We start from the raw sequence: 26,727 nt of genomic DNA on the forward strand, positions 1-26,727 counted from the left end.
TCAGCTGGCATTTACTGGGCTCCTGCCCGCTCTCGACACTGTCGCGACTCTTGGACTTGGTCCCCTTGTTTTACAGGTACTCAGGTCCGGAAATCCACTGTTGTTGTATTGCTGGAGTTGGCTATTTTTCTAACCCTCACTGTTTTCTTACAGTCCCAGCGACGCTCTATAAGCTAACATAGGTTTGGGGTCCATTAGTGGTTCGCATTCCACTTTTGGAGTATATGGTTTGTGTTGCCCCTATACCTATGTGCTCCTATTGCAATCTATTGTAACTTTACACTGCTTGCATTACTTTTCTTGCTATAACCTGCATAATTTTGGTTTGTGTACATATATCTTGTGTATATTTCTCATCCTCATACTGAGGGTACTCACTGAGATACTTTTGGCATATTGTCATAAAAATAAAGTACCTTTATTTTTAGTATATCTGTGTATTGTGTTTTCTTATGATATTGTGCATATGAGACCAGTGGTATAGTAGGAGCTTTACATGTCTCCTAGTTCAGCCTAAGCTGCTTTGCCATAGCTACCGTCTTTCAACCTTAGCTGCTAGAAACACCTCTTCTACACTAATAAGGGATAACTGGACCTGGCACAAGGTGTAGGTACCTCTGGTACCCACTACAAGCCAGGCCAGCCTCCTACATTCACCATTTCTAGGTAGAAATGTACACTTAGGTGAAGACTTAAAGGACTCCAACCCACTTCAATCAGAGATTATGAAATGTATTCTCCTTGTATTTTTCCGACACTGCCTCACAGTTATAACTTACGACTGAGAATCTACTTCGAAGGAACTGGATGGAAACATTAAAGGAAGTGAAATGTACAATGGAATAACAATGCTATGAAAAATTAAATGCCATATTAATATGTGTTTCCATTCCAAAACAGGTTATTTTAATTTATTTAAATATTTTTTAGGAACATTATACTAGAAACTGCACTATCATCTCACATTTTTCTTGGAGTGGGTAAACAAGTAAAGTATTCAGAAGCAGTGACAACATTGGTATGACACACTGGTGCTGACTTCAGGAAGAAGTAGAATTAGGACTAAACAGTCATGCCAGAATATGAAAGGGAAGCAGTGTTCTGGAATTAATCTGCAAAGACTGTTTGCCCGCAGATTAGGCTAGATATACATTCTGACAAAGCACTGGGTGAAGTGTAGTCTGAGGGGTCATAAAAGCCATAACCAAATATCAGAAGAAGCAGTAAGCACAATTTATTTTATCAGAGTTGAATTCTCAAAAACAGTTTGGCATATATAATTTAGACCATATTAAGAGTTTGGTAGATGGTATAATCAGTTAAAAACTGATGAATTCCAGTTCACCATATTTCAAGTGCCACAGGTTGTAATGAACTTGTGATATGGCGGACTGGACATCCGCCTAGCGTGTGACAAAGTATTCCATCCACCAAACTCTAAATAACGCCTTTATTAGATTCCCAAAGATCCAACCTTTCACATACCTGGGCTAATGAAATTCCTCATCTCTTTCCATACGCTGTACTGTATCATGTCTTTGCAGTAGCCCATGTTAAGCTCCCGCGACACCAGCACATTGACTGCTGGGAGCTGTCTCTGCCCTTGGCAACACCTGAGGAGGATACAAAAGGCATCTTACTGCAGAGCGGGCTTCCCCTTCAAGGGCATTAACAGGGGTGGGTGGTGCACAAGAGCCTACTCACTTTTCCACAAAAGACTTTATATCCTGTTTGGAGAGAAAAGAGAAAGAGGAACAATCTTTCATGAATGTTTGTATTCTGGTGACTTTACACCTTAGCAGAGTTATGTTAAATTCAATACACAAACTTTATTAATATCAACCCACATTCATCAATGTGCTATTCCTCCAGCTGCAAAGAAAAACTTGAGTTACCTGCAATTACACATTTCCACCTTAATTTATATATTTATGATAAATAAATAACCTGATACTAATCTTACACTGAGGTGTGTCATTGAGGTTTGAAATCAGCAAGAAACCCAAGCCTATTGGAATGGACAAAAGCACCAAGAAATAATGTAAGTTTCTAAGGTGTATTTTCTAGGGTAATACGGTGCCAATAGAAGTTAAGGGGGATGACTAATAGCAGAGTGTTCATTCTTTACAAAATAGACTAATACTTTCCTGGCTTCTCAGATCTTCAGGGAGAGATTTCAACAAACACTGGGAATTGTTCCTAGAACTCCACTGGACACCAAGGCACAATTTGTCATGATATCCTCGTCCACCTTAATGGAGAGTTCATCTTATGGATAGTCCCTGGAAATATGCAACAGGGTGTAGGAGGCTGGCCTGGTTTGTAGTGGTACCAAGGGGTACTTACACTCTGCACCAGGTCCAGTTATCCCTTATTAGTGTAGAAGAGGTGTCTAGCAGCTTAGGCTGATAGAAAACGGTAGCTTAGCAGAGCAGCTTAGGCTGAACTAGGAGACATGCAAAGCTCCCACTATATCACTGGTGTCATATGCACAATATCATAAGAAAACACAATACACAGATAAACTAAAAATAAAGGTACTTTATTTTTATGACAATATCCCAAAAGTATCTCAGTGAGTACCCTCAGTATGAGGATAGCAAATATACACAAGATATATGTACACAATACAAAAATTATGCAGTAATAGCAATAGAAAGCAATGCAAGCAATGTACAGTCACAATAGATTGCAATGAGAGCACATAGGTATAGGGGCAACACAAACCATCTACTCTAGAAGTGGAATGCGAACCACGAATGGACCCCAAACCTATGTGAGCTTGTAGAGGGTCGCTGGGACTGTAAGGAAACAGTGAGGGTTAGAAAAATAGCCCACCCCAAGACCCTGAAAAGTGGGTGCAAAGTGCACCTAAGTTCCCCAGAGAGCACAGAAGTCGTGATAGGGGAATTCTGCAAGGAAGACCAACACCAGCAATGCAACAACAATGGATTTCCGGATGAGAGTACCTGTGGAACAAGGGGACCAAGTCCAACAGTCACGATCAAGTCGGGAGTGGGCAGATGCCCAGGAAATGCCAGCTGTGGGTGCAAAGAAGCTGCCACCGGATTGTAGAAGCTGTGGATTCTGCAAGAACGAAGAGGACTAGGAACTTCCCCTTTGGAGGATGGATGTCCCACGTCGTGAAGAAGCTTGCAGTGGTATTTCCGTGCAGAAAGACCGCAAACAAGCCTTGCTAGCTGCAAGGGTTACGGTTAGGGTTTTTGGATGCTGCTGTGGTCCAGGAGGGACCAGGATGTCGCCAATTGCGTGAGGTGACAGAGGGGGCGTCCAGCAAGACAAAGAGCCCACTCAGAAGCAAGCAGCACCCGCAGAAGTGCCATAACAGGCACTACGAAGAAGAGTGAACTGGAGCTCACCCGAAGTCACAAAAGAAGGTCCCACGACGCCGGAGGACAACTCAGGAGGTCGTGCACTGCAGGTTAGAGTGTTGGGGACCCAGGCTTGGCTGTGCACAAAGGAAATCCTGGAAGAGTGCACAGGAGCCGGAGCAGCTGCAAATCATGCGGTACCCAGCAATGCAGTCTAGCGTGGGGAGGCAAGGACTTACCTCCACCAAACTTGGACTGAAGAGTCACTGGACTGTGGGAGTCACTTGGACAGAGTTGCTGAGTTCCAGGGACCACGCTCATCGTGCTGAGAGGGGACCCAGAGGACCGGTGATGCAGTCTTTTGGTGCCTGCGGTTGCAGGGGGAGGATTCCGTCGTCCCACGGGAGATTTCTTCGGAGCTTCTAGTGCAGAGAGGAGGCAGACTACCCCCACAGCATGCATCACCAGGAAAGCAGTCGAGAAGGCGGCTGGATCAGCGATACAAGGTTGCAGTCGTCGTCTTTGCTACTTTGTTGCAGTTTTGCAGGCGTCTAGAGCAGTCAGCGGTCGATTCCTTGGCAGAAGGTGAAGAGAGAAATGCAGAGGAACTCTGATGAGCTCTTGCATTCGTTATCTCAAGAATTCCCCAAAGCAGAGACCCTAAATAGCCAGAAAAGGAGGTTTCCCTACCTAGGAAGGAGGATAGGCTAGCAACACAGGTAAGAGCCTATCAGAAGGAGTCTCTGACGTCACCTGCTGGGCCTGGCCACTCAGAGCAGTCCAGTGTGCCAGCAGCACCTCTGTTTCCAAGATGGCAGAGGTCTGGAGCACACTGGAGGAGCTCTGGGCACCTCCCAGGGGAGGTGCAGGTCAGGGGAGTGGTCACTCCCCTTTCCTTTGTCCAGTTTCGCGCCAGAGCAGGGCTGGGGGATCCCTGAACCGGTGTAGACTGGCTTATGCAGAGATGGGCACCATCTGTGCCCATCAAAGCATTTCCAGAGGCTGGGGGAGGCTACTCCTCCCCAGCCCTGACACCTTTTTCCAAAGGGAGAGTGTGTAACACCCTCTCTCTGAGGAAGTCCTTTGTTCTGCCTTCCTGGGCCAAGCCTGGCTGGACCCCAAGAGGGCAGAAACCTGTCTGAGGGGTTGGCAGCAGCAGCAGCTGCAGTGAAACCCCGGGAAAGGTAGTTTGGCAGTACCCGGGTCTGTTTTAGAGACTCGGGGGATCATGGAATTGTCTCCCCAATGCCAGAATGGCATTGGGGTGACAATTCCATGATCTTAGACATGTTACTTGGCCATGTTCGGAGTTACCATTGTGACGCTATACATATGTAGTGACATATGTATAGTGCACGCGTGTAATGGTGTCCCCGCACTCACAAAGTCCGGGGAATTTGCCCTGGACAATGTGGGGGCACCTTGGCTAGTGCCAGGGTGCCCACACACTAAGTAACTTAGCACCCAACCTTTACCAGGTAAAGGTTAGACATATAGGTGACTTATAAGTTACTTAAGTGCAGTGGTAAATGGCTGTGAAATAATGTGGACGTTATTTCACTCAGGCTGCAATGGCAGGCCTGTGTAAGAATTGTCAGAGCTCCCTATGGGTGGAAAAAGAAATGCTGCAGCCCATAGGGATCTCCTGGAACCCCAATACCCTGGGTACCTCAGTACCATATACTAGGGAATTATAAGGGTGTTCCAGTATGCCAATGTAAATTGGTGAAATTGGTCACTAGCCTGTTAGTGACAATTTGGAAAGAAATGAGAGCGTAACCACTGAGGTTCTGGTAAGCAGAGCCTCAGAAGAGACAGTTAGTCATCACACAGGTAACACATACAGGGCACACTTATGAGCACTGGGGCCCTGGCTGGCAGGGTCCCAGTGACACATACAACTAAAACAACATATATACAGTGAAATATGGAGGTAACATGCCAGGCAAGATGGTACTTTCCTACACAACCCACCCCAAACGAAGGACAATAAGACTAGCCATGCCCTGATGAGTCTTCATTGTCTAAGTGGAAATATCTGGAGAGTCCATCTGCATTGGAGTGGGTACTCCCAGGTCTATGTTCCACTGTATAGTCCATTCCCTGTAGGGATATGGACCACCTCAACAATTTAGGGTTTTCACCTTTCATTTGTTTTAGCCAAAGTAGAGGTTTGTGGTCTGTTTGAACAATGAAGTGAGTGCCAAACAAGTATGGTCTCAACTTCTTCAGTGCCCAGACCACAGCAAAGGCCTCCCTCTCTATGGCAGACCAACGCTTTTCTCTAGGGGTCAACCTTCTGCTGATAAAAGCAACAGGTTGATCCTGGCCCTCAGAATTAAGTTGTGATAAGACTGCCCCTACCCCTAATTCAGATGCATCAGTTTGGACAATGAATTTTTTGGAGTAACAGGGCCTTTTCAGGACAGGTGCAGAGCACATGGCCTGCTTCAGCTCCTCAAAAGCTTTCTGACAGTTAGCTGTCCACAATACCTTTTTAGGCATTTTCTTTGAAGTGAGGTCATTAAGAGGGGCTGCTATGGAGCCATAGTTCTTTATTAACCTCCTGTAGTACCCAGTGAGGCCTAAGAAGGCTCTCACCTGAGTCTGAGTTGTAGGGGGAACCCAATCTATAATAGTTTGGATTTTCCCCTGAAGTGGTGCAATCTGTTCTCCACCTACCAGGTGTCCCAGATAAACCACTTTCCCCTGCCCTAACTGGCACTTTGAAGCCTTGATATTGAGGCCTGCCTTTTGCAGGGCCTCCAAAACTTTCCATAGGTGGACCAGGTGATCATCCCAGGTGGAGCTAAAGACAGCTATATCATCTAGATATGCTGCACTAAAAGCCTCCACCCCTTGCAGGTCTGTATTCACCAACCTCTGAAAAGTGCCAGGTGCATTTTTCAAACCAAAGGGCATTACTGTGAATTGGTAGTGCCCTCCAATGGTAGAAAATGCAGTTTTTGCTTTAGCATCCTCTGATAACTTGATCTGCCAATACCCTGCAGTCAAATCAAAGGTGCTTAGATACTTGGCAGATGCCAGTGTATCTATTAGCTCATCTGCCCTGGGTGAGCATCAGTTTTAGTTACCTGGTTGAGAACTCTGTAGTCTACACAAAATCTCATTTCCCTTTTCCCATCTTTAGAATGAGGCTTTGGTACAAGTACCACAGGAGAGGCCCATGGACTTTCAGAGTGCTCAACCACTCCCAGTTCAAGCATTTTATGAACCTCTTGTTTTATGCAGTCTCTGACATGGTCAGGCTGCCTATAGATCTTACTTTTGACAGGCAAGCTGTCTCCAGTATCTATAGTGTGCTCACATCAAGAAGTGGTGCCTGGCACAGTAGAAAAGAGTTCAGAAAACTGACCCAGGAGATTTATGCAGTGGTCTTTCTGTTCAGCAGTAAGACAATCTGCCAGAACTACACCTTCCACTAGAGCATCTTATTCTGTGGAAGAGAAGAGATCAGAGAGAGGGTCACTCTCTTCTTCCTGTCCTTCATCTGTTGCCATGAGCAGGGTGAGATCAGCCCTCTCATAGTAGGGTTTCAGGCGATTGACATGGAGCACCCTAAGGGGACTCCTGGCAGTGCCTAAGTCAACTAAGTAGGTAACTTCTCCCTTTTTCTCAACAATAATGTGGGGTCCACTCCATTTGTCTTGGAGTGCTCTTGGGGCCACAGGCTCCAAGACCCACACTTTCTGCCCTGGTTGGTACTGAATCAGAACAGCCTTCTGGTCATGCCATTGCTTTTGGAGCTCTTGGCTGGCCTGAAGGTTTTTATTTTACTGGCCTTTTTCATGTACTCAGCCATCCTAGATCTTAGGCCAAGTACATAGTCCACTATGTCTTGCTTAGGAGCTTTTAAAGGTTGTTCCCAACCCTCCTTTACAAGTGTTAGAGGACCTCTTACAGGGTGTCCAAATAGGAGTTCAAAGGGGCTGAAGCCCACTCCTTTTTGGGGTACCTCCCTGTAAGCAAAAAGGAGGCAAGGTAACAGGACATCCCATCTCCTCCGGAGTTTTTCAGGGAGTCCCATTATCATTCCTTTGAGAGTTTTATTAAACCTCTCAACCAGTCCATTTGCTTGTGGATGATAGGGTGTGGTGAACTTGTATGTAACACCACATTCCTTCCACTTGGCCTTTAAGTAAGCAGACATGAAATTGCTTACCCTGTCTGATACCACCTCTTTTGGGAAGCCCACCCTGGAAAGATTCCCAGGAGGGCTTTTGCCACTGCAGGAGCTGTAGTGGTCCTTAGAGGAATTGCTTCAGGATATCTGGTGGCATGGTCCACTACCACCAAGATAAACCTATTGCCTGAAGCAGTAGGAGGGTCAAGGGGGCCAACTATGTCAACCCCTACCCTTTCAAAGGGAACCCCAACCACAGGCAGTGGAATAAGGGGTGCCTTTGGGGTGCCACCTGTTTTGCCACTGGCTTGACAGGTGACACAGGACTTGCACAATTCCTTTGTGTCCTCTGACATTCTTTGCCAATGAAACAAGGGAACAAGCCTGTCCCAAGTTTTCATTTGTCCCAAATGTCCAGCCAAGGGAATGTCGTGGGCTAGAGTTAGGAGGAACTCTCTGTATTGCAAGGGAATGACCAATCTCCTGGCTGCTCCAGGTTTAGGGTCCCTTGCCTCAGTATACAAGTGGATGTCCTCCCAGTAAACTCTGTGAGAGTCACTGACATCCCCATTTTGCTGTTTGACAGCTTGCTGTCTTAGACCCTCTAGTGTGTGACAGGTCTGCTGTGCCACACTCAGCTCCTCCCTGGCAGGCCCCCCTCCACGGAAAAAGCTCAGCAGTGTCTGCTTCCAGCTCCTCTGGTGTAGGTTCTGCACAGGGTGGAAATTCTTCTTCCTCAGAAATTGAATCCACTGTAGAGGGAGGGATAGTAGTTAGTGTTTTACCTTTACTAACCCTAGCTTTAGGGAGCACTTGGTCCATTGTTCCAGGATCCAAGTCACCCTGTTCTTTTTGCTTTTTGGCCTGAGCCCTTGTCAAAGCAACAATATGCCCTGGAATGCCGAGCATTGCTGCATGAGCCTCCAACTCCACTTCTGCCCAAGCTGATGTCTCTAAATCGTTCCCTAGTAGACAGTCTACAGGTAAATCTGAGGCAACCACAACTTTCTTTGGACCAGTAACCCCCCCACCCCCAGTTGAGATTTACAACAGCCATGGGGTGGCTAAGAGTGTTGTTATGAGCATCAGTCACTTGGTACTGGTGACCAAGTAGGTGTTGTTCAGGGTGGACCAGTTTCTCTATTACCATGGTAACACTGGCACCTGTGTCACTGTAGGCCTGAACCTCAACACCATTTATTAGGGGAAGTTGCTTGTACTTATCCATATTAAGGGGACAAGCAACCAAGGTGGCCAAATCAATGGCACCTTCAGAGACTAACACAGCCTCTGTGGTCTCCCTAACAAGACCAACCCCAACTAAATTACCAAAAGTGAGCCCAGCTACTCCCTTGGTTTGGCTATTAGTAGGTTTGCTCCCACCACCACTGCTATTACTAGGGGCACTAGGTGTAGCAGTAGGGGTTGTGGTAGTGGGAGGCTTGGTGCTTTTCTTTGGACAACTGGGATCAGTTGTCCAATGGCCTTTTACTTTACATAAATAGCACCATGGTTTCTTTACTTGATTTGAAGAGGATTTGGGCCCCCCACCCCCACCAGAGTGTTTTTGTGGGCCTGATGAAGACTCATTTTTAGATTTGTCCCCACCCTTGTCTGAAGACTTACCATCCTTCTTCTTGCCATCCTTGTCACTCCCTGTATGAACCTTTCTGTTCACTCTTGTTCTGACCCATTTGTCTGCCTTCTTTCCCAATTCTTGGGGAGAGGTCAGATCTGAGTCCACTAGATACTGGTGCAACAAATCAGACACACACTTATTAAGAATATGCTCTCTCAGGATTAAGTTATACAGGCTTTCATAGTCAGAAACTTTACTGTCATGTAACCACCCCTCCAAGGCCTTCACTGAATGGTCAACAAAGTCTACCCAGTCTTGTGAAGACTTCTTTTTGGTTTCTCTGAACTTCATCCTGTACTGTTCAGTGGTTAAGCCATAACCATCTAGGAGTGCATTCTTAAGAACTGTAAAATTATTGGCATCACTTTCCTTAACAGTAAGGAGCCTATCCCTACCCTTTCCACTGAAAGATAGCCATAGGATAGCAGCCCACTGCCTTTGAGGGACCCCCTGTACAACACAGGCCCTCTCAAGTGCAGCAAACCACTTGTTATTGTCATCCCCCTCCTTGTAAGGGGGAACTATCTTGTGCAGATTCCTAGAATCATGCTCTTTTACAGGATTACTATCTGTAATACTGCTGCTGCCACCATGGGGTCCAAACCCCAACCTCTGTCTTTCTTTTTCTAAGTCAAATGCTTCCCTGTCTAGATCCAGCTGTTGCTTTTTCAGCTTCAGCCTGGACTCTTCCACTCTCAATCTATTGAGTTCCCTTTCTAACACTCTGTCTTCAGGGTGGGTGGGTTGGGCATGCTTTGACACAGAAGAATGGTGTGAATGAACAGAGGGAGACCTGTCCCTAACAGATGGCACTCTAACAACCTGGCCTAAAGGAGTAATCACCCTACTGTGATGTGAACTCACATCAGTACCAACCCTGCTAGGTGGCCTGCTAAGGGGCAGGTTGGGAAGGTTCTCTTCTAACACTTTTACTGGGGCTACCCCAGAATCAGAGTGTGAACCATCAGCTAATCTCTCACCAGATGTGCCAGCTAAGGTCTTATCATTTTCAATGAGCATATTAACCAACAATTCTCTAGATGGATTCTTTCCTACCCCTAAACCTCTATCAATGCAGAGACTCCTTGCACTTTTCCAGCTAAGGTGGTCATTGTAGGAAAGTACCATCTTGCCTGGCATGTTACCCCCATTTTTCACTGTATATATTTTGTTTTAGTTGTATGTGTCACTGGGACCCTGCCAGCCAGGGCCCCAGTGCTCATAAGTGCCTGAATGTGTTACCTGTGTTATGACTAACTGTCTCACTGAGGCTCTTCTAATCAGAACCTCAGTGGTTATGCTCTCTCATTTCTTTCAAATTGTCACTAACAGCCTAGTGACCAATTTTACCAATTTACATTGGCATACTGGAACACCCTTATAATTCCCTAGTATATGGTACTGAGGTACCCAGGGTATTGGGGTTCCAGGAGATCCCTATGAGTTGCAGCATTTCTTTTGCCACCCACAGGGAGCTCTGACAATTCTTACACAGGCCTGCCACTGCAGCCTGAGTGAAATAACGTCCACGTTATTTCACAGCCATTTTACACTGCTCTTAAGTAACTTATAAGTCACCTATATGTCTAACCTTTACCTGGTAAAGGTTGGGTGCTAAGTTACTTAGTGTGTGGGCACCCTGGCACTAGCCAAGGTGACCCCACAATGTTCAGGGCCAATTCTCCGGACTTTGTGAATGCGGGGACACCATTACACGCGTGCACTATATATAGGTCACTACCTATGTGTAGCTTCACAATGGTAACTCCGAATATGGCCATGTGACATGTCTAAGATCATGGAATTGCCCCCTCTATGCCATCCTGGCATTGTTGGTGCAATCCCATGATCCCACGGGTCTCTAGCACAGACCCTGGCACTGCCAAACTGCCTTTCCCGGGGTTTCACTGCAGCTGCTGCTGCTGCCAACCCCTCAGACAGGTTTCTGCCCTCCTGGGGTCCAGCCAGGCCTGGCCTAGGAAGGCAGAACAAAGGACTTCCTCAGAGAGAGGGTGGTACACCCTCTCCCTTTGGAAAATGGTGTTAGGGCTGGGGAGGAGTAGCTTCCCCCAGCCTCTGGAAATGCTTTCATGGGCACACATGGTGCCCATTTCTGCATAAGCCAGTCTACACCGGTTCAGGGACCCCTCAGCCCTGCTCTGGCGCGAAACTGGACAAAGGAAAGGGGAGTGACCACTCCCCTGACCTGCACCTCCCCTGGGAGGTGCCCAGAGCTCCTCCAGTGTGCTCCAGACCTCTGCCATCTTGGACACAGAGGTGCTGCTGGCACACTGGACTGCTCTGAGTGGCCAGGGCCACCAGGTGATGTCAGAGACTCCTTCTGATAGGCTCCTTCAGGTGTTGCTAGCCTATCTCCTATCCTAAGTAGCCAAACCCTCTTTTCTGGCTATTTAGGGTCTCTGCTTTGGGGATTTCCTTAGATAACGAATGCAAGAGCTCATCCGAGTTCCTCTGCATCTCTCTCTTCACCTTCTGCCAAGGAATCGACTGCTGACCGCGCTGGAAGCCTGCAAAACTGCAACAAAGTAGCGAAGACGACTACTGCAACTCTGTAACGCTGATACTGCCGCCTTCTCGACTGCTTTCCTGGTGGTGCATGCTGTGGGGGTGGTCTGCCTCCTCTCTGCACTAGATGCTCCAAAGAAATCTCCCGTCGGTTGACGTAATCGTCCCCCTGCAACCGCAGGCACCAAAGAACTGCATCACCGGTCCCCTGGGTCTCCTCTCAGCATGACGAGCGAGGTCCCTTGAATCCAGCAACTCTGTCAAAGTGACCCCCACAGTCCAGTGACTCTTCAGTCCAAGTTTGGTGGAGGTAAGTCCTTGCCTCCCCTCACCAGACTGCATTGCTGGGAACCGCGTCTTTTGCTGCTACTCCGGCCTCTGTGCACTTCCGGAGGAAATCCTTTGTGCACAGCCAAGCCTGGGTCCACGGCACTCTAGCCTGCATTGCACGACCTCCTGAGTTGTCCTCCGGCGACGTGGGACTCCTTTGTGCGACTTCGGGTGAGCACCGTTTCACTCCACTTCGTGGTGCCTGTTCCAGCACTTCTGCGGGAGCTGCCTGCTTCTGAGAGGGCTCCTTGTCTTGCTCGACGCCCCCTCTGTCCCCAGACGCAATTGGCGACATCCTGGTCCCTCCTGGGCCACAGCAGCATCCAAAAACCCTAACTGCATGACTTGCAGCTAGCAAGGCTTGTTTGCAGTTTTTCTTCAGGAAAACACTTCTGCACGACTCTGCACGGCGTGAGGGATCCGTCCTCCAAAGGGGAAGTCTCTAGCCCTTGTCATTCCTGCAGAATCCTCAGCTTCTACATCCCAGTAGTAGCTTCTTTGCATCCACAGCTAGCATTTCCTGGGCATCTGCCCATCTCCGACTTGCTTGTGACTTTTGGACTTGGTCCCCTTGTTCCACGGGTACCCTCGACTGGAAATCCATTGTTGTTGCATTGCTGGTTTGTGTCTTTCCTGCAGAATTCCCCTATCACGACATCTGTGCTCTTTGGGGAACTTTAGTGCACTTTGCACTCACTTTTCAGGGTCTTGGGGTGGGCTATTTTTCTAACCCTCACTGTTTTCTTACAGTCCCAGCGACCCTCTACAAGGTCACATAGGTTTGGGGTCCATTCGTGGTTCGCATTCCACTTTTGGAGTATATGGTTTGTGTTGCCCCTATCCCTATGTGTCCCCATTGCATCCTATTGTAACTATACATTGTTTGCACTGTTTTCTAATACTATACTGCATATTTTTGGTATTGTGTACATATATCTTGTGTATATTTGCTATCCTCATACTGAGGGTACTCACTGAGATACTTTTGGCATATTGTCATAAAAATAAAGTACCTTTATTTTTAGTATATCTGTGTATTGTGTTTTCTTATGATATTGTGCATATGACACTAGTGGTACTGTAGGAGCTTCACTCGTCTCCTAGTTCAGCCTAAGCTGCTCTGCTAAGCTACCATTATCTATCAGCCTAAGCTGCTAGACACCCTATACACTAATAAGGGATACGTGGGCCTGGTGCAAGGTGTAAGTACCCCTTGGTACTCACTACAAGCCAGTCCAGCCTCCTACAGCGCCCAGCAAGACAAGGAGCCCTCTCAGAAGCAGGCAGCACCCGCAGAAGTGCCGGAACAGGCACTACGAAGTGGAGTGAAACGGTGCTCACCCGAAGTTGCACAAGAGAGTCCCACGCCGCCGGACGACAACTCAGGAGGTCGTGCAATGCAGGTTAGAGTGCCGGGGACCCAGGCTTGGCCGTGCACGAAGGAAATCCTCGGTGAGTGCACAGGAGCTGGAGTAGCTGCAAAACACGTGGTTCCCAGCAATGCAGTCTGGCGTGGGGAGGCAAGGACTTACCTCCACCAAACTTGGACTGAAGAGTCCCTGGACTGTGAGAGTCACTTGGACAGAGTTGCTGAGTTCAAGGGACCTCGCTCGTCGTGCTGAGAGGAGACCCAGAGGACCGGTGATGCAGTTCTTTGGTGCCTGCGGTTGCAGGGGGAAGATTCCGTCGACCCACGGGAGATTTCTTCGGAGCTTCTAGTGCAGAGAGGAGGCAGACTACCCCCAGAGCATGCACCACCAGGAAAACAGTCGAGAAGGCGGCAGGATTAGCGGTACAGTGTCGCAGTAGTCGTCGTTGCTACTTTGTTGCAGTTTTGCAGGCTTCCAGCATGGTCAGCAGTCGATTCCTTGGCAGAAGGTGAAGAGAGAGATGCAGAGGAACTCTGATGAGATCTTGCATTCGTTATCGAAAGAATTCCCCAAAGCAGAGACCCTAAATAGCCAGAAAAGGAGGTTTGGCTACTTAGGAAGGAGGATAGTCTAGCAACACAGGTAAGAGCCTATCAGAAGGAGTCTCTGACGTCACCTGCTGGCACTGGCCACTCAGAGCAGTCCAGTGTGCCAGCAGCACCTCTGTTTCCAAGATGGCAGAGGTCTGGAGCACACTGGAGGAGCTCTGGGCACCTGTAGGAAAGTACCATCTTGCCTGGCATGTTACCCCTATATTTCACTGTATATATGTTGTTTTAGTTGTATGTATCACTGGGACCCTGCCAGCCAGGGCCCCAGTGCTCATAAGTGTGCCCTGTATGTGTTACCTGTGTTATGACTAACTGTCTCACTGAGGCTCTGCTAATCAGAACCTCAGTGGTTATGCTCTCTCATTTCTTTCCAAATTGTCACTAACAGGCTAGTGACCAATTTTACCAATTTACATTGGCATACTGGAACACCCTTATAATTCCCTAGTATATGGTACTGAAGTACCCAGGGTATTGGGGTTCCAGGAGATCCCTATGGTCTGCAGCATTTCTTTTGCCACCCATAGGGAGCTCTGACAATTCTTACACAGGCCTGCCACTGCAGCCTGAGTGAAATAACGTCCACGTTATTTCACAGCCATTTTACACTGCACTTAAGTAACTTATAAGTCACCTATATGTCTAACCTTTACCTGGTAAAGGTTGGGTGCTAAGTTACTTAGTGTGTGGGCACCCTGGCACTAGCCAAGGTGCCCCCACATTGTTCAGGGCCAATTCCCCGGACTTTGTGAGTGCGGGGACACCATTACACGCGTGCACTACATATAGGTCACTACCTATGTGTAGCTTGACAATGGTAACTCCGAATATGGCCATGTAACATGTTTAAGATCATGGAATTGCCCCACCAATGCCATCCTGGTATTGGGGAGACAATCCCATGATTCCCCGGGTCTCTAGCACAGACCCGGGTACTGCCAAACTGCCTTTCCCGGGGTTTCACTGCAGCTGCTGCTGCTGCCAACCCCTCAGACAGGTTTCTGCCCTCCTGGGGTCCAGCCAGGCTTGGCCCAGGAAGGCAGAACAAAGGACTTCCTCAGAGAGAGGGTGTTACACCCTCTCCCTTTGGAATAAGGTGTTAAGGCAGGGGAGGAGTAGCCTCCCCCAGCCTCTGGAAATGCTTTCATGGGCACAGCTGGTGCCCATTTCTGCATAAGCCAGTCTACACAGGTTCAGGGACCCCTCAGCCCTGCTGTGGCGTGAAACTGGACAAAGGAAAGGGGAGTGACCACTCCCCTGACCTGCACCTCCCCTGGGAGGTGCCCAGAGCTCCTCCAGTGTGCTCCAGACCTCTGCCATCTTGGAAACAGAGGTGCTGCTGGCACACTGGACTGCTCTGAGTGGCCAGGGCCAGCAGGTGACGTCAGAGACTCCTTCTGATAGGCTCCTAAAGGTGTTGCTAGCCTATCCTCTCTCCTAAGTAGCCAAACCCTCTTTTCTGGCTATTTAGGGTCTCTGCTTTGGGGAATTCCTTAGATAACGAATGCAAGAGCTCATCCGAGTTCCTCTGCATCTCTCTCTTCACCTTCTGCCAAGGAATCGACTGCTGACCACGCTGGAAGCCTGCAAAACTGCAACAAAGTAGCAATGACGACTACTGCGACACTGTAACGCTGATCCTGTAGTGTGGTTGGTTTTACATATCCTTTGCGCGTTAGCTTTAGGCTTTAGGCCTTTGTGCACTTTGCCCTGGATGTATTTTATTCATTTGCTGGCAGCTTAGGGCCTTTGTGCACTTTGCTCTAAATGCTTTTTATTAGGCTTCGTACTGTTATTTTTCAAATAGCCAGTTCTACGGTGTTGTTTTTTATTCATATCACACTGTTTTGCCTACTTCAGCACTGGAGTTCTCCATAACATATTCACTCTGTGCTTCAGTCAAGGATACAGTCTGGTACATTGCCGATAGACGTGGTAGGAGTTTAGACTTGGCATTCCTGCGTAGGGACATTTTGTGATCACGATGACATGTTAGTTATAAAATCACTTCCTTGTCCCAATACACGCAAGAGGGAGATTCCGACCAGGGAACCACAACTAGACGCTGACTGCCTCGTTGCAGATGCTGAACCAAGATCACAGGCCTTTGCTCAGGTATGAGGGCTGATGTCTCCCCAGTGATACAGACAGGCAAGCTAGAAGCTTAACATGCTGTGCTCGAAATAGAACAAGCAGAGGGAGAGTAGAAACTATTATACACGATGATCGCTTTGTTCTTATTTTTTACTCTCCTGGTAACTATTTCAATCCTACTGTGTTGTATGGTTCTGGTTATTGCGGCTCATGCCTTATTATCTAAAATACAGTTGTTTTATTAAATCATTATATAAAACTTATACTGTCTTTGTCATTTGTATATGAGATCATATTGTAAATGAGAGAGTTGGTTTGGATCTGAGTGACCACGACTTACCTGAGAAGTTCCAAAGATGTCATGCGCTCGGCTGCCCAATCATCTCTTCCCCGTGGGAGAAATGAGGCACTGCTAGTTAGCCGGAGCAAAAAACGGATTTAGGGTGACAGAGTTCCTTACACGTGGGTCAGATTCAGTCCCCCACACCGTTATCGATCCTGCTGCCTAGAAATCCAGTAGTCTCATTTAGGATAATGAGAGCCCACACGACATGGCGCCGCCAACGTTTGGTCTGGCTCTAATATTTAGGTCCGACTGACTCTCTCGATCTCATATATATTTTGACTCCTCGGTTCCGTAAGCGGAGACGTCCGTGGGGCTGAGGGTTTCCGCCACCACGGGATAGGTACATCCTATTGCTTAGTGGTTGGTTGTTCAAGCTTGAACTTTGAAAGGAAGAACCCCGATATTGGTGTGCCTTCTCTGACCTAGAGCTATTTTTTACAAATGGCGAATCCTAATGTAGTGAATATAGCTATCAATATGCGTCACCCGCTCACAGGACATCTGATAGCACATGGACTGACGGTCCAGGGGGGTCCGGTCACTTTTGTGGTGGACGCCCATGCAGCCTATAGGACAGAACTTTTTTATTCTTGGGTCGTATTTCCAGCAGTTGATGGGGGTACAAATACTTTTCACAAATACACTATTGCGAATGTCCCTGGTCAATACAGGGTTTACGCATACTTAGAGATACCTTTATCTTATCAAGAACACCATAATTGGCTTGATGGCGCCCTCCCACACACAGTAGCACAAGTTAGGTTAGGTCCACTGAGTAATGATGGTCCTACCTGGCCGTTATTGGCTACATATACACCTCATCCTGCGGCTGCTCAATTGACAGTTGTAGGAGGCTGGACTGGCTTGTAGTGAGTACCAAGGGCTACTTACACCTTACACCAGGCCCAGTTATCCCTTATTAGTGTATAGGGTGTCTAGCAGCTTAGGCTGATAGATAATGGTAGCTTAGCAGAGCAGCTTAGGCTGAACTAGGAGACGAGTGAAGCTCCTACAGTACCACTAGTGTCATATGGACAATATCATAAGAAAACACAATACACAGATATACTAAAAATAAAGGTACTTTATTTTTATGACAATATGCCAAAAGTATCTCAGTGAGTACCCTCAGTATGAGGATAGCAAATATACACAAGATATATGTACACAATACCAAAAATATGCAGTATAGTATTAGAAAACAGTGCAAACAATGTATAGTTACAATAGGATGCAATGGGGACACATAGGGATAGGGGCAACACAAACCATATACTCCAAAAGTGGAATGCGAACCACGAATGGACCCCAAACCTATGTGACCTTGTAGAGGGTCGCTGGGACTGTAAGAAAACAGTGAGGGTTAGAAAATTAGCCCACCCCAAGACCCTGAAAAGTGAGTGCAAAGTGCACTAAAGTTCCCCAAAGGACATAGAAGTCGTGATAGGGGAATTCTGCAGGAAAGACACAAATCAGCAATGCAACAACGATAGATTTCCAAACGAGGGTACCTATGGAACAAGGGGACCAAGTCCAAAAGTCACAAGCAAGTCGGAGATGGGCAGATGCCCAGGAAATGCCAGCTGTGGGTGCAAAGAAGCTGCTACTCGGCAGTAGAAGCTGAAGATTCTGCAGGAACGACAAGGGCTAGGAACTTCCCCTTTGGAGGACGGATCCCTCAAGCCGTGGAGAGTCGTGCAGAAGTGTTTTCCTGAAGAAAGACCGCCAACAAGCCTTGCTAGCTGCAAATCATGCGGTTAGGGTTTTTGGATGCTGCTGTGGCCCAGGAGGGACCAGGATGTCGCCAATTGCGTCTGGAGACAGAGGGGGCGTCGAGCAAGACAAGGAGCCCTCTCCGAAGCAGGCAGCACCCGCAGAAGTGCCGGAACAGGCACTACGAAGTGGAGTGAAACAGTGCTCACCCGAAGTTGCACAAAGGAGTCCCACGCCGCCGGAGGACAACTTAGGAGGTCATGCAATGCAGGTTAGAGTGCCGTGGACCCAGGCTGGACTGTGCACAAAAAGGATTTCTGCCGGAAGTGCACGGAGGCCGGAGTAGCTGCAAAAGTCGCCGTTCCCAGCAATGCAGTCTGGCGTGGGGAGGCAAGGACTTACCTCCACCAAACTTGGACTGAAGAGTCACTGGACTGTGGGAGTCACTTGGACAGAGTTGCTGGATTCAAGGGACCTCGCTCGTCGTGCTGAGAGGAGACCCAGGGGACCTGTCATGCAGTTCTTTGGTGCCTGCGGTTGCAGGGGGACGATTCCGTCGGCCCACAGGAGATTTCTTCGGAGCTTCTAGTGCAGAGAGGAGGCAGACTACCCCCACAGCATGCACCAACAGGAAAGCAGTCGAGAAGGCGGCAGGATCAGCGTTACAGAGTTGCAGTAGTCGTCTTTGCTACTTTGTTGCAGTTTTGCAGGCTTCCAGCGCGGTCAGCAGTCGATTCCTTGGCAGAAGGTGAAGAGAGAGATGCAGAGGAACTCGGATGAGCTCTTGCATTCGTTATCTAAGGAAATCCCCAAAGCAGAGACCCTAAATAGCCAGAAAAGAGGGTTTGGCTACTTAGGAGAGAAGATAGGCTAGCAACACCTGAAAGAGCCTATCAGAAGGAGTCTCTGACGTTACCTGCTGGCCTTGGCCACTCAGAGCAGTCCAGTGTGCCAGCAGCACCTCTGTTTCCAAGATGGCAGAGGTCTGGAGCACACTGGAGGAGCTCTGGGCACCTCCCAGGGGAGGTGCAGGTCAGGGGAGTAGTCACTCCCCTTTCCTTTGTCTAGTTTCGCGCCAGAGCAGGGCTGAGGGGTCCCTGAACCGGTGTAGACTGGCTTATGCAGAAATGGGCACCATGTGTGCCCATGAAAGCATTTCCAGAGGCTGGGGGAGGCTACTCCTCCCCTGCCTTCCCACCATTTTCCAAAGGGAGAGGGTGTAACACCCTCTCTCTGAGGAAGTCCTTTGTTCTGCCTTCCTGGGCCAAGCCTGGCTGGACCCCAGGAGGGCAGAAACCTGTCTGAGGGGTTGGCAGCAGCAGCAGCTGCAGTGAAACCCCGGGAAAGGCAGTTTGGCAGTGCCAGGGTCTGTGCTAGAGACCCGTGGGATCATGGGATTGCACCAACAATGCCAGGATGGCATAGAGGGGGCAATTCCATGATCTTAGACATGTTACATGGCCATATTCGGAGTTACCATTGTGAACTACACATAGGTAGTGACCTATATGTAGTGCACGCGTGTAATGGTGTCCCCGCACTCACAAAGTCCGGGGAATTGGCCCTGAACAATGTGGGGGCACCTTGGCTAGTGCCAGGGTGCCCACACACTAAGTAACTTAGCACCCAACCTTTACCAGGTAAAGGTTAGACATATAGGTGACTTATAAGTTACTTAAGTGCAGTGGTAAATGGCTGTGAAATAACGTGGACGTTATTTCACTCAGGTTGCAGTGGCAGGCCTGTGTAAGAATTGTCAGAGCTCCCTATGGGTGGCAAAAGAAATGCTGCACCCCATAGGGATCTCCTGGAACCCCAATACCCTGGGTACCTCAGTACCATATACTAGGGAATTATAAGGGTGTTCCAGTATGCCAATGTAAAGTGGTGCAATTGGTCACTAGCCTGTTACTGACAATTTGTAAAGAGAGAGCATAACCACTGAGGTTCTGGTTAGCAGAGCCTCAGTGAGACAGTTAGGCATCACACAGGGAACACATACCTATAGGTCACAAACTTATGAGCACTGGGGTCCTGGCTAGCAGGGTCCCAGTGACACATAACAAACATACTGAAAACATAGGGTTTTCACTATGAGCACTGGGCCCTGGCTAGCAGGATCCCAGTGAGACAGTGAAAACACCCTGACATACACTCACAAACAGGCCAAAAGTGGGGGTAACAAGGCTAGAAAGAGGCTACTTTCTCACACAACCCCTCCCCCCCAAACGAAGGACAATAAGGCTAACCTTGGCCAGTTGAGACTTTATTGTCTAAGTGGTGATAAGTAGAGAGTAGCTCTGCAATAGACTGGTTACCCCCTTTATCATCCACTATATGGTTACTTCCCTGTGGGGATGTAAACCACCCTGTTTGAAGTTTTTTAGCTAAGCAACAATGTGAAGATGTATTTTCAGAGTTTCTATCAGTAAGTTTTAGTTTAGAGCAGTGGGAATTGTCCACTGAACTTATTTGTAGTGATGGAAATGCCAGACAGGGATGCTGTCTCAGAAAAGCCATAGCTGGGCAAAAACGTCCAAATGGCTGGAAGAGAGAACAGGGATGCTGTTTCTCTTGATTTGGAGCAGGGCAGGGATGCTGTCCTATGAGCTCCACACTAGGGCAGGGTTGCTGTCCTAAGTGTTGTGAGGCAGTGCAGGGTTTCTGCACTAAGGTTTCTCTGGGAGGGTTGGAGGGATGCTCCATGTTAACTAAAATGGTGCTCTTTTTCTCACCAATGTTAGTTATCCCACAGAGAGGTACTTCTACCTCAGGGAGTACAGCTTTGCCAGCTGATGATTCCCTTGCAACAGATGCCACCCCAGGAGAGGTTTCTCCTACCACAGGAATTATATCCTGATTGGCAGGGTGGTTAGGGGATACTGTGATACCCTTTTTACCTGTTGTTGGAGAGGGATCCTGAGTTTTCAGGCCTTCTCTCCTTTGCTTTTTCATTTCAGTAGAAATGAGAGGGAACAATTCCTCTGGGATGCCCAGCATGGCTGCATGGGCATAAAACTCTACATCAGCCCAACCTGAGGCCTCTAGGTCATTACCTAAGAGACAATCTACAGGTAAGCTAGGTGATACCACCACCTGCTTAGGGCCAGTAACTCCACCCCAACTAAACTGAATTATAGCTAAGGGAAGAAACTTAGTGGAGTTATGGACATCAATAATTTTATACTGTTGTCCAATGATGTGTTGTTCAGGAGCCACTAGGTTTTCAGTCACCAAAGTGATACTGGCACCTGTGTCCCTGTAGGCCAAGGCCTCAACACCATTTATTGAAACTGTCTGCCTGTACTTATCCATTGTAAGGGGACAAGCAGCCAGTGTGGCAAGGCCAATGCCACTAGGTGTGACACAAACTGTCTTGGGACTGACTACCCCAGTTTCTATGATGGACCCATAAGTGAACCCAACTACACCCTTTGCTTGACTGTTGCCAGCAGTCCCACCACTAGTACCACTACTGCTAGGGGCACTAGAGCTTGATGTATTAGTGGTGGTAGGCTCAGGGGGTTTACCTGGACAGGACTTATCCCCTGGCCTATGGCCTCTGTTTTTACACACAAAGCACCAAGGCTTTTTAATGTGTGTGGGTTGAGAAGAAGAGGAAGAATTTGTTTTATCCCCACCCTCTGAAGAGTGTTTAAGATTTGAAGTGCGATCTTTGGTTTTACCCTTATCCCCATGCTTATCTTGAGATTTTTCACCATCTTTCTTCTTGCCATCCTTGTCACCACCTGTATGAACTTTTCTGTTCACTCTTGTTCTGACCCATTTGTCTGCCTTCTTTCCCAATTCTTGGGGAGAGGTCAGATCTGAGTCCACTAGATACTGGTGCAACAAATCAGACACAAAATTATTAAGTATATGCTCTTTCAGGATTATGTTATATAGGCTTTCATAGTCAGTCACTTTACTGCCATGTAACCACCCCTCCAAGGCCTTCACTGAATGGTCAACAAAATCAACCCAGTCTTGTGAAGACTCCTTTTTGGTCTCTCTGAACTTCATCCTGTACTGTTCAGTGGTTAAGCCATAACCATCCAGGAGTGCATTCTTAAGAACTGTAAAATTATTGGCATCACTTTCTTTCACAGTAAGGAGCCTATCCCTACCCTTTCCACTAAATGATAGCCATAGGATAGCAGCCCACTGCCTTTGAGGGACATCCTGTACAACACAGGCCCTCTCAAGTGCAGCAAACCACTTGTTAATGTCATCCCCCTCCTTATAAGGGGGAACTATCTTGTGCAGATTCCTAGAATCATGCTCTTTTGCAGGATGAGTATGGGGAATACTGCTGCTGCCACCATGGGTTTCTAAACCCAATTTCTGTCTTTCCCTTTCCACTTCTAAGGACTGTCTATCCAAATCCAGCTGTTGCTTCTTGAGCTTCAGTCTGGTTTGTTCCACTCTCAATCTATTGAGCTCCCTTTCTAACAATCGGTCATCAGGGTGGGTGGGTGGGACATTCCTTGAAACAGAAGTATGGTGAGAATGTACAGAAGGAGACCCATCCCTTACAGAGGGCATCCTAACAGCTTGGTTAACAGAAACATCACTTCTACTATGATGTGAAGGAATACTCTTGCTATGATGTGAGACAACACTATCAGTATGGTGTGACTCGACATCAGTACCAACTATGCTAGGCTGTCTTGTAATGGGCAGGCTAGGAAGTTTCTTTCCTGAATCTTTTTCTAGGGGAGTCCCTGGATCAGATTGTGAACCATTAGCTACTTTTTCAACAGAAAGGGCACCTCTGGCCTTATCCTGTTCTATAAGCATGTTAACCAATAGTTCTCTGGGGGGATTCTTCCCTACACTTAAACTTCTTTCTATGCAGAGACTCCTTGCTCCTTTCCAGCTAAGGTGATCATAAGCAAGTTTGGACAGGTCAGCAGTTTGGCCTGTGCCAGACATTTTAGAAAGTGTTTTAGTGACAGAAAAAGGAAGAAAAGTTTGTCAGAACTTTTAGAAAGACAGAAAAAAAAACTTTTTAAACTTTTAAAGAACTTTTTAAAAGTTTAGAAGTACTTTTCAGCACTTCAGAAAAGAAGTGAGAAAAGAAATGCAAAACTTTTTGGTTAGGTGTACATACACTGAGCTTGTTTTGTATATTTTTCTCTTATGAAAAGTACAATGACAAAAGTGGTAAGTAGTTACAGAGCACTTATCCCACCAATGCAAAACCAATGTAGGAGGCTGGACTGGCTTGTAGTGAGTACCAAGGGGTACTTACACCTTGCACCAGGCCCAGTTATCCATTATTAGTGTATAGGGTGTCTAGCAGCTTAGGCTGATAGATAATGGTAGCTTAGCAGAGCAGCTTAGGCTGAACTAGGAGACGAGTGAAGCTCCTACAGTACCACTAGTGTCATATGCACAATATCATAAGAAAACACAATATACAGATATACTAAAAATAAAGGTACTTTATTTTTATGACAATATGCCAAAAGTATCACAGTGAGTACCCTCAGTATGAGGATAGCAAATATACACAAGATATATGTACACAATACCAAAAATATGCAGTATAGTATTAGAAAACAGTGCAAACAATGTAGAGTTACAATAGGATGCAATGGGGACACATAGGGATAGGGGCAACACAAACCATATACTCCAAAAGTGGAATGCGAACCACGAATGGACCCCAAACCTATGTGACCTTGTAGAGGGTCGCTGGGACTGTAAGAAAACAGTTAGGGTTAGTAAATTAGCCCACCCCAAGACCCTGAAAAGTGAGTGCAAAGTGCACTAAAGTTCCCCAAAGGACATAGAAGTCGTGATAGGGGAATTCTGCAGGAAAGACACAAATCAGCAATGCAACAACAATGGATTTCCAAACAAGGGTACCTGTGGAACAAGGGGACCAAGTCCAAAAGTCACAAGCAAGTCGGAGATGGGCAGATGCCCAGGAAATGCCAGCTGTGGGTGCAAAGAAGCTGCTACTGGACAGTAGAAGCTGAAGATTCTGCAGGAACGACAAGGGCTAGGAACTTTCCCTTTGGAGGACGGATCCCTCAAGCCGTGGAGAGTCGTGCAGAAGTTTTTTCCTGAAGAAAGATCGCCAACAAGCCTTGCTAGCTACAAATCGAGCGGTTAGGGTTTTTGGATGCTGCTGTGGCCCAGGAGGGACCAGGATGTCGCCAATTGCGTCTGGGGACAGAGGGGGCGCCGAGCAAGACAAGAAGCCCTCTCAGAAGCAGGCATCACCCGCAGAAGTGCCGGAACAGGCACTACGAAGTGGAGTGAAACAGTGCTCACCCGAAGTTGCACAAAGGAGTCCCACGCCGCCGGAGGACAACTTAGGAGGTTGTGCAATGCAGGTTAGAGTGCCGTGGACCCAGGCTGGACTGTGCACAAAAAGGATTTCCGCCGGAAGTGCACGGAGGCCGGAGTAGCTGCAAAAGTCTCGGTTCCCAGCAATGCAGTCTGGCGTGGGGAGGCAAGGACTTACCTCCACCAAACTTAGACTGAAGAGTCACTGGACTGTGGGAGTCACTTGGACAGAGTTGCTGGATTCAAGGGACCTCGCTCGTCGTGCTGAGAGGAGACCCAGGGGACCGGTCATGCAGTTCTTTGGTGCCTGCGGTTGCAGGGGGGCGATTCCGTCGACCCACGGGAGATTTCTTCGGAGCTTCTAGTGCAGAGAGGAGGCAGACTACCCCCACAGCATGCACCACCAGGAAAGCAGTCGAGAAGGCGTCAGGATCAGAGTTACAGAGTTGCAGTAGTCGTCTTTGCTACTTTGTTGCAGTTTTGCAGGCTTCCAGCGCGGTCAGCAGTCGATTCCTTGGCAGAAGGTGAAGAGAGAGATGCAGAGGAACTCGGATGAGCTCTTGCATTCGTTATCTAAGGAAATCCCCAAAGCAGAGACCCTAAATAGCCAGAAAAGAGGGTTTGGCTACTTAGGAGAGAAGATAGGCTAGCAACACCTGAAGGAGCCTATCAGAAGGAGTCTCTGACGTCACCTGCTGGCCCTGGCCACTCAGAGCAGCCCAGTGTGCCAGCAGCACCTCTGTTTCCAAGATGGCAGAGGTCTGGAGCACACTGGAGGAGCTCTGGGCACCTCCCAGGGGAGGTGCAGGTCAGGGGAGTGGTCACTCCCCTTTCCTTTGTCTAGTTTTGCGCCAGAGCAGGGCTGAAGGGTCCCTGAACCGGTGTAGACTGGCTTATGCAGAAATGGGCACCATGTGTGCCCATGAAAGCATTTCCAGAGGCTGGGGGAGGCTACTCCTCCCCTGCCTTCACATCATTTTCCAAAGGTAGAGGGTGTAACACCCTCTCTCTGAGGAAGTCCTTTGTTCTGCCTTCCTGGGCCAAGCCTGGCTGGACCCCAGGAGGGCAGAAACCTGTCTGAGGGGTTGGCAGCAGCAGCAGCTGCAGTGAAACCCCGGGATTATGACAGCCTGTATAACTTGATCCTGAGAGAGCATATTCTTAATAATTGTGTGTCTGATTTGTTGCACCAGTACTTGGTGGACTTTGATCTGACCTCTCCCCAAGAATTGGGAAAGAAGGCAGACAAATGGGTCAGAACAAGGGTGAACAGAAAAGTTCATACAGGGGGTGACAAAGATGGCAACAAAAAGAAGGATGGTAAGTCTTCTGACAAGGGTGGGGACAAATCTAAAAATGAGTCTTCATCAGGCCCACAAAAACACTCTGGTGGGGGTGGTGGGCCCAAATCCTCTTTTAATCAGAACAAGGAAAAGAAACCATGGTGCTATTTATGTAAAATAAAAGGCCATTGGACAACAGATCCCAGTTGTCCAAAGAAAGGCACCAAGCCTCCTATCACTACAACCCCTACTGCTACACCTAGTGTCCCTACTAATAACAGTGGTGGTGGGAGCAAACCTACTAATAGCCAATCCAAGGGAGTAGCTGGGCTCACTATTGGTAACTTAGTTGGGGTTGGCCTTGTTAGGGAGGCCACAGAGGCTGTGTTAGTCTCTGAGGGGGCTATTGATTTAGCCACCTTAGTTGCTTGTCCCCTTAATATGGATAAGTACAAGCAGCTACCCCTAATAAATGGTGTTGAGGTTCAGGCCTACAGGGACACTGGTGCCAGTGTGACTATGGTCATAGAGAAACTGGTCCACCCTGAACAACACCTACTTGGTCACCAGTATCAAGTAACCGATGCTCACAACAACACACTTAGCCACCCCATGGCTGTTGAAAATCTCAACTGGGGGGGGGGGTTACTGGTCCAAAGAAAGTTGTGGTAGCTTCAGATTTACCTGTAGACTGTCTATTAGGGAATGATTTGGAGACATCAGCTTGGTCAGATGTGGAGTTGGAGGCCCATGCAGCAATGCTGGGCATCCCAGGGCATATTTTTGCTTTGACAAGGGCTCAGGCCAAAAAGCAAAAAGGACAGGGAAGCTTGGATCCTGGAACAATGGACCAAGTGCTCCCTAAAGCTAGGGCTAGTAGAAGCAAACCACTTCCTACTATCCCTCCCTCTACAGTGGATTCGACTTCTGAGGAAGAAGAATTCCCTCCCTGTGCAGAACCTACACCAGAGGAGCTGGAAGCAGACACTGCTGAGCTTTTGGGTGAAGGGGGGCCTGCCAGAGAGGAGCTGAGTGTGGC

At 48.0% G+C, this 26,727-nt stretch overlaps 1 protein-coding gene across 1 annotated transcript in view; it reads right to left on the reverse strand.

Annotated features, from left to right (window-relative positions):
- LOC138304288 (zinc-binding protein A33-like) overlaps positions 1-26,727 on the reverse strand; it is an 810,175-nt gene that overhangs the window by 223,221 nt on the left and 560,227 nt on the right. Inside the window, exons 4-5 of the mRNA XM_069244231.1 lie at positions 1,705-1,727; positions 1,486-1,613 (exon numbers count right to left, since the gene is read on the reverse strand). Of these exons, the coding sequence (XP_069100332.1) occupies positions 1,486-1,613; positions 1,705-1,727 (151 nt within the window). The remainder of the gene's footprint in view (positions 1-1,485; positions 1,614-1,704; positions 1,728-26,727) is intronic.

Source organism: Pleurodeles waltl, chromosome 7, assembly GCF_031143425.1.
Source record: "Pleurodeles waltl isolate 20211129_DDA chromosome 7, aPleWal1.hap1.20221129, whole genome shotgun sequence".
Classification (NCBI taxonomy): Eukaryota; Metazoa; Chordata; class Amphibia; order Caudata; family Salamandridae; genus Pleurodeles; species Pleurodeles waltl.